At 50.3% G+C, this 7817-nt stretch overlaps 1 protein-coding gene across 3 annotated transcripts; it reads right to left on the bottom strand.

Annotated features, from left to right (window-relative positions):
- Positions 1 to 2168: 2168 nt before the first annotated feature.
- On the bottom strand, positions 2169 to 7372 carry LOC106807839. 3 transcript variants are annotated; one of them, XM_014810306.1, is made up of 3 exons: positions 7305 to 7372; positions 6594 to 6771; positions 2169 to 6312 (listed from the first exon to the last, which is right to left on the bottom strand). In XM_014810306.1, the coding sequence occupies exons 2-3, from the start codon at positions 6681 to 6683 to the stop codon at positions 4216 to 4218; spliced, it is 2187 nt and encodes a 728-aa protein (XP_014665792.1). In that variant the 5' UTR covers positions 6684 to 6771; positions 7305 to 7372; the 3' UTR covers positions 2169 to 4215. The 3 variants fall into 3 exon arrangements, with proteins under 3 accessions (XP_014665792.1, XP_014665794.1, XP_014665793.1); XM_014810308.1 differs by lacking the exon at positions 7305 to 7372 and adding an exon at positions 7183 to 7239; XM_014810307.1 differs by lacking the exon at positions 7305 to 7372 and adding an exon at positions 6896 to 7161.
- Positions 7373 to 7817: the final 445 nt, after the last annotated feature.

Raw genomic sequence — 7817 nt, 5'->3', positions numbered from 1 at the left:
AGTAGTAGTAGTAGTAGTAGTAGTAGTAGTAGTAGTGTGTGTGTGTGTGTGCGCGGGGGGGGTTCGTTCGAACCCCCCGAACCCCCCCTGGCTACGGGCCTGATATATATATATATATCAGGAGTAGATAATAGGGAATTATATATATATAAGCAGAGTAACATGTTTCAGAGTAGCAGAATAACACGTATGAGTTAACATGTTTCCGGTTCGTTCATAGCTCAATATCATAATTAACCTGCAATTAAGGTACGTGCATAGACTCACTCGGATTCACGACAGGAGCAAAATTACTTAGGAATACTTTTAATGGCTTTACGAAATAAACTACGCGTAGGATAAAAAATTAATTATGTCGAAGAGATTATATTATGTTATTTAAGTGTTTGCTTGTTTAAATGTAACATTTAATTTATGGCTGTTTTAATTAATTGGGAATTTTCCCTTCTAATGTCTAAAGACAACTACCACCTTCTTTTGTGGCCAACCCCGGTGAGCACCGCCCTGAAAAAACATTTAACATAGCGATTAAATTATTCGCCTTTAGGTGCGTTTTACGGTATATGCATATTTGTAATAAAACGATATTTCGTTGGGTAAGTGCTCTGTTAACACGGTTAGAACCGTGCATATGCCACAGTATACGGCTATTTGAATAGACAGGAGGCCTTATAATACTGCTAACCTTTATTAGTGCAAGAGATTGTGATCGAGTTTTGTCATGTCATACCACTGGTGATTGCGTGTTCTCTATTGCAGAATTTCAACAAATACCGGTACATTTTTCCATTTATATATTGGCAAATACTACAGACTACAACTCGTTCTGGTAATACAGAGTAGTGAAACATCTTAACTAAAAATCTCTACGTCGAGGAAATGACGCTGATCGATACGGAAATAGAGAAGATCGATATTCTAGAATTGATATAGCGCATAGAACCCAGCTATCGTCCATAAGTACCTCGTGGATAGAGCGACAGTGTGAGAGTGAGAGAGAGTGAGAGAGAGAAAGAGAGAGAGAGAGAAAGAGAGAGAGAGAGAGAGAGAGAGAGAGAGAGAGAGAGAGAGAGAGAGAGAGAGAGAGAGAGAGAGAGAGAGAGAGAGAGAGAGAGAGAGAGAGAGAGAGAGAGAGAGAGAGAGAGAGAGAGAGAGAGAGAGAGAGAGAGAGAGAGAGAGTGAGAGAGCGAGAGAGGCGGACTAGAGAGAGAGAAGCCGAGAGAAAGAACATGGAGAGACGGCGCACGCGCATGAGAGAATGAGAGGGCGCGAAGAAGGTGAGAGAGAGAGAGAGAGAGAGAGAGAGAGAGAGAGAGAGAGAGAGAGAGAGATAGAGAGAGATACGTTCCGCTGTCCAGCGGCATTGTGCCCTAACCTGTTCCGTGACCACGTGCGTTTCATCCGCACGCGCGCTTCGTCCCCCTACCCACAGCACGCACGCATGCACACACGCACGCAGGCACGCACGTGGACACACGCATGCACGCACGCACGTGGACGCCCGCACGCACGCATGCACAGACGCATGTACGGACGCACGCACGCACGCACGCACACTTATCTCTCCCGCGCCGCGCGGAAACACAAGGAATTTCCCACGTTCTCCGAGGATTTAGAGAAGAAATGCCCGCAGTGCTTTCTCTGTCAGCGATTCATAGCGAGACGCCGATAGCCGCCTCTCCCGCGATGGAATGTCGTACAACACTATAACTCTGTGCCACGCGAACAACAAACCCTGCTATGCGCTGCTACAGTGGGTATTAGGTTTGCCAGTATGTATGGTGGGAGCTAGTGAATGATTTAGGTGACCGATCTTTAAGCGAGTCGGTGTAAACTCTTTTTTAAGATGCGCATATATGGCAAACCGTCTGTAAAACCAATGGTGAGTAATGGCAAATTGTTCTGTCATTATTCATCCCTGGTAAAACGATGTCCGTGTGACTTCTCTCGCGCCGCATACGATACATATAACCACATGTAAACGCCAATGTGTGTCCCTAACCCTACCTGTCTATTCTATCGCTCTGCCTATCTGTCCGTCCGTCCGTCCATCTGTGTGTCTACATTGTCAACTTAAACTTCCGGTTGTGACACAGCTACAGGTTTTACTACCGCGCACGGTAGATTCCGGAAGCAAAGGCATGCATGCAAACGCAACAATTACACGGAAAATATGTGTCAACGACAAACAGTATTGAACTAGTTTATTGCTGGGAAACAGAGCCAAGCTCCACATGAACGTGTGCAATGTTCCGCGGACGAAAAAACACCGCTACTAAAATTATTCTAACACACGGCTACAAAACAGACGTGAATGCAGAAAAGCCTGCTAGGTATATATATATATGCGAAATTGAGGTTTTCGAGTATTATTTCTGGTACGACAGTGCAGTCAAAACAAGCACAAACACATCAGTGTACAGTGAGAAATTTTTTAGGGGCAGTTCAACCAGAAGGGATCTGCCTCTGAAGCGATACGGCGAAGCAGAAATCACATGGAAAATGTTAGAAACGCTATACACGTATATAGATAGATTCATTATACTTTGAATTGTGGGTTGCACAACAACGTCCTATACATTTCGGATAATTGTTCGACTATGCTACACCAATCTACCGGAATGATTCGATTACATGCAAATAGCACTTACACAAGTAAATCTTCTGAGACGATTATACTTTAACAGCATCTCACAACCAATCGTCTCACACGCGCTCTCTCTCTCTCTCTCTCTTTCTCTCTGAGTCTCTCTCTCTCTCACCCCAACTCCCAACCTCCGTTCCTTCTTCGTTGTCTTATGTACCTAATTCTCACTACACACAGTTAGGCAATGTTATACATATTGTATAAAATCTTAGCTACATGGCTATACTAAGTAACCTATCTATAGTGCAAGAATATACTATTTAAGGTTGAGAATATATGCCAATTCTTAACCGCAAGATAAATGTTACGAATATAATAAAACAATTACTGTACAGAATAATATATAATATCACAACATAAAAAAGCACCGTAGAGATCTCATAGAATAGACTATCCCGAATATCTTCCTAATGTCCTCTTCACAGGAACCTATTGCCACAAAGAACCTCCCACACAGAAACACCCTCTTCTGCCGATGCTGATGTATGGATGACTCGGGAGGGGAGAAGGTATGGCCCAAGATCAATGCCATTACTGCTTTGTACCTAATATACTAAAGGATCAAGGAAATTATGCTCAGGAAGCATCCGACTGCATTAGTGCCTCTCAAAAAGATTGATGCGGCACCAAATTCTTAGCCTCATCCGATATTGCCACGACCCCCCCACCCCCGGGCTTTCAACATTTCCTAGATCCAATCTAGTTCTGCTTGTACGTCATAAGAATGTGTCAGCGTGGTAGACTAGCACATCACCCATAGCCCTATCACCTGGAGGGAAACGCACCGCAGTCACACTGCACTCTTGCCTTGAAATTCCGCCCTTGAAGCTATCGAATATCAAGCGTAAAGCGAGGAAAGCATCGACTAACTTACTTTCTTGCTGCCCAGAGATCAACGTTTTAGACCATTTGAATCGTGAATTTGTGAAATATCAGTGCAAAATGCCAATGGCTTCAAAGCGTCTAAATATTTACACAACACACAACTGGCTACACTTATCACAATTCTTTTTACTGGAAAAGTAACCTTTCCTGCAAATAGCAAACGCTTCAGTTATCATCAAGCTTCTCACAATGACGGCACATGCATGCATGCCCAAGATACGAAAATATAAAACGCCTCCATCAAAACGGTGCCCAGGAAGAAAACTGCCGTGCTGACAAATTCATTGTGCACACATTCCTCATGTAATTTCAACTTCATAAATTCATTTTGATACGCGTGCTCAACATTTTGATTTCGAGTGAAAACACTGCATAGGTCCTTCGTGCACATCCTCAATGCATAAGCTCCAAATTCGCGACATAAATATATGGCGATGCCCTAACTCCAACTACTGCTGGATGCATTTCAAAACGGATTTTGATCCTCAAGGATTCTTGGCGCCCGTCCCTTTGCGTGGTCCACGGCGATGCAACATCACTACCCACTAGCTACCGCTTTCGCTCTGCGCCCGTCGCCATGGCAACACGATGTCACTGCCCAGTCGCTGTCTACATCCCTTCATGACCATCGTCACAGCAACACAACGTCACCTCTCAGTTGCTCCTTCGTCGCCATGGTTACGTCAATGCGAGATCTCGCCGTTCACCTTCAGCTCGGTCATCATCTGGCGAAACTCGGCGAAGCGGTTGTAGTCGGACGACTCGCCGCTGTGGGCCGAGTCGACCGTGTCGGCGCTGTCGCTGTGGATGTAGAGCGGGTTGCTGCGCGACAGCAGCAGCGGGCACGGCAGCAGCTCCTGCAGCACCGAGTGATGCGTGATGAGCGCCGTCAGCGACGGAAACTCCTTCGGGAAGCCACGGATGCGGTAGCCGCCGCAGTCGTCGCGGCGCAGCACGAGGTAGTGCGCAATGCCGGAACCCGTGTGGTCGCGGGGCACGCGCACCGACAGCGCGTAGCATCCCGCGCGCGTGGTGCTGCCGCGCACGATGAACGCGCCGAGCGGCTCGCGCGACAGCAGCTCGAGCGCGACCTCGCGCGGGATGCCCGCCTGGAACCACCACGCGTCGCGCAGTCGCCGGTCGTCATCGTCGACAGGCGGCGACGCGAGGCTCTCGACGCGGCGCGGCGGCGGCGGCGTCGTCTCGCGGAGGTAGCTCGGGTTGTCTCGCGCCTGCTGGATGCGCAGCGGCTGTTGGACGAGCGGCGTCGAGCCGTCACGCGTCACCGTGTACGTCTGCACGATAGTCGCCTCGTTGTCTCGCCGCTCCCCGTGCGCCGGCGATGCTGCCATCTTGGATCGCGTCGCCATCGGTTCCTCGTACCCAATCAAGCAGCTGCTGACCGCCGTGCCGGGATGGTCGCTTTCCGGTTCGCTGTCGGACGGCGGTAGCGGGGCAAGGCGACGCGGCACCGACGACGCCTCGCGATCTTTGCTCGGCCCAGCAGCGTAATGCACCCGATCCACGGAATTCTCCCCCCGGGATCCTCGACCCTGTGCCGTGTCCATCCTCCTCCTCCTCGCGTCAACACACTTGGCCGGCGTGCCCACGTCGCGGCTGGACGCGGCCCGCCTCACGTCATCGGTCTGCGTCGCCCGGGCCGACCGCTCCGGGAGCTGTTCCCCGGCCGACCGCGAGCGGGATTCGACAAACGCCGCCCTGGCGTCGGCGCCGGACCTAGCGGGGATGCATGCGGGCGAGCCGGCACGGAGGAAGGCTGGCTGCGTTTCCGTGCTTGCGCTGCGCGCGTACAGGATCGGCGCTGTGCGGCGCGACGACGTCCGCACACACGGGTCGCTGTCGAGGCTCAACGAGCGCGCGTGCGTTGCCAACAGCCGGCTGCCCTTGGTGACAGGCGAGCCGGCCGACACGCGTTTGCGGTCGGCAGCGTCCGACGACAGTGGCCGTGCGTTCTGGAACGTCTGCACGTGGCATGCGCTGCCACCCATGAACGGCGAGGGCGTGGTGTCGCGCCCCGCGTGTGTACCGCCGCCGACGCAGTGGTTCGCATTTCCGTCAGTGAGCGGCACCCCCTTGTGCCCGGCAACAGGCGACGCCCCCTCACTGTCCTCAACCAGCCGTGCCAGGGCGCGAAACCCGGCGCTGGCCCGCTCCACCTCGCTGTCGACCCGCTTGGCCGCGTCCGGCCGGTGGTCCACCGTCAGCTGACCGTTGACCTGGCGCAAGTAGGCGAGGCGGAACACGCGTCCGACGAGGGCGTCCAGCGTCTCGGCCTGCTCGGGCGACCGCGTCGCGAAGCAGTGGCAGTACTGCATGTTGTAGTGACCCTTGGGTTCGCGCGCGAGAAACGAGAACTGCCGCCGCGGCGGGTCGCAGCTCGCGTACGAGATGCGCCGCAGCGCGTGCGCCATCACGAGGGCGCCACTGTCCGCCGCGCACACCTTGATGCCGGAGAGGCTGATGAGCAGCGTGACAGGCGCGGCGGACGTTGTCTGCCGCTGCAGCTCCGCCATCTGGAGACGCACGTGGTCGGCGCGCGTGTCCGTGTCGGCGCCGACGACGCTAAACGATCCGACGTAGCAGATGCCCGCGACGCGTTCCTCGCCGTGGGGGCGCCACGTGCAGGACGTGTCCGTCGGTGTGGCGCGTGGCTCTGAAGATCGACTGAAGAAGGCACCATCTGGCAGGTCTTCGTAGGCCACGGTACGGGGAGAGCTAGAGCCGTTCGCATGTTTCTTGCCGGCGGCATTCTTTTGCACCTGCACATTAACAATAGAAAACATTGCAAAGCTCTGTGCATGTTACTACATGTCATGAACAACGTACTTATATGTAAACAGACAGATAGACAGACAGACGGACGTACGGACAGACAGCTACATAGATATAGATAGGTATAACGACAGCAGCAGAATTTGGAACATCTCTTCAAACGCAGAAGTAGGTAACCTGGTAAGCTATATGCATGCACACAATGTATAATTTGTATAGATTTACATGGTAATTGATGATGTCTCGAATTTTACATGAAAACTCTAACCTGTTTTCTCTCCTGATACTTTGCAGCTTTTTCAGCAAATGCCTTTTCATCCTTTTCGCTTATCCTTTTCTTCACCTTGAGTAGGTACATTCTGCATTCCTTATGGCCACATCACATCTTGCATTTGCAATTGCAAGCTTGCTTGGCCGAGATGGATCACCGATCTGTGATCAGTCCTCTGTTATAAATTAATACGCAAAATTACGTAAACATAAACTAAATCATTGATGCTGTAAAATGACTTTAATGAGGCTGTGACATGAATCATTGAATGCTGTGGGGTGGAGTCAGTGAGTACGTACGTGCAAAAAACTGCTCGCGTACGCACTGTTTCATCATTGGGCAATTACAGGTAAACACACAAATGTATAGTACGATATAACCAGTATAATTAGATTAGGCTAGCCGCGACTCGCTGAGCCCGTGGCCGTGGTACACTGGTAGCTGTAGTAGTAGTACGCGTACTACAGTTGCCGCAGGCCTGCCCCGTGGGTGTGTCGTCGCGAACACATGTGACATGACACGCCACGGAATCGATTATTGAAGATTTTGCATAAAAAGAACGAATGCACATTACTGTACAAGTAACCTAACGAACGGTCAATACGAATCTACGCAGACGACTGAATAGGTATGTCAACAAAAATATTTATCTGTCCCGCAAATCTAGAATCTAAATAAATTACGGTAGGGGCCTATGATTCTACGAACCTTCGAACGCCGAACCGATTGAACTGCTGCCACCTACAGCGAAGAATATGAAATAATGCCGGTGAGTACTTTGCAGAATAACTCCTACTCCTAGGTGGCGTTACTGACTCTGCCGGTGTCACATCGACAAAGTTGGTCCAGCAATCGAAATGCACGGGCCAACTAGCTCTAGCTCTAGCGTACGCGGGCTAGTCACTGATCTCTATAATATAATTATAGAGATCATCAATCATCAATCATCAATCATCAATCATCAATCATCAAGATAATCATATTATTATATGATTATATTATAGAGATCAGTGGGGCTAGTAGGTACGGGGTACTAGAGCTACGTGCCAACGTGATCTTTTCTATTTCTTTACATTCATATCGCATGCTTTATTACTGTTTGTTAGATCAGATCCCATCCCATACCAATAATACCTACTACTAGCCTTCTGAAAAGCTTTATTTATTCCCATTTGGCTTCCATGTTCAGAATCATGGCAGTCCTAATCCTTTTCCTCGTCG

Source organism: Priapulus caudatus, unplaced genomic scaffold, assembly GCF_000485595.1.
Source record: "Priapulus caudatus unplaced genomic scaffold, Priapulus_caudatus-5.0.1 Scaffold236, whole genome shotgun sequence".
NCBI classification, from domain to species: Eukaryota; Metazoa; Priapulida; class Priapulimorpha; order Priapulimorphida; family Priapulidae; genus Priapulus; species Priapulus caudatus.
This window is presented reverse-complemented; position numbering and strand designations above follow the sequence as displayed.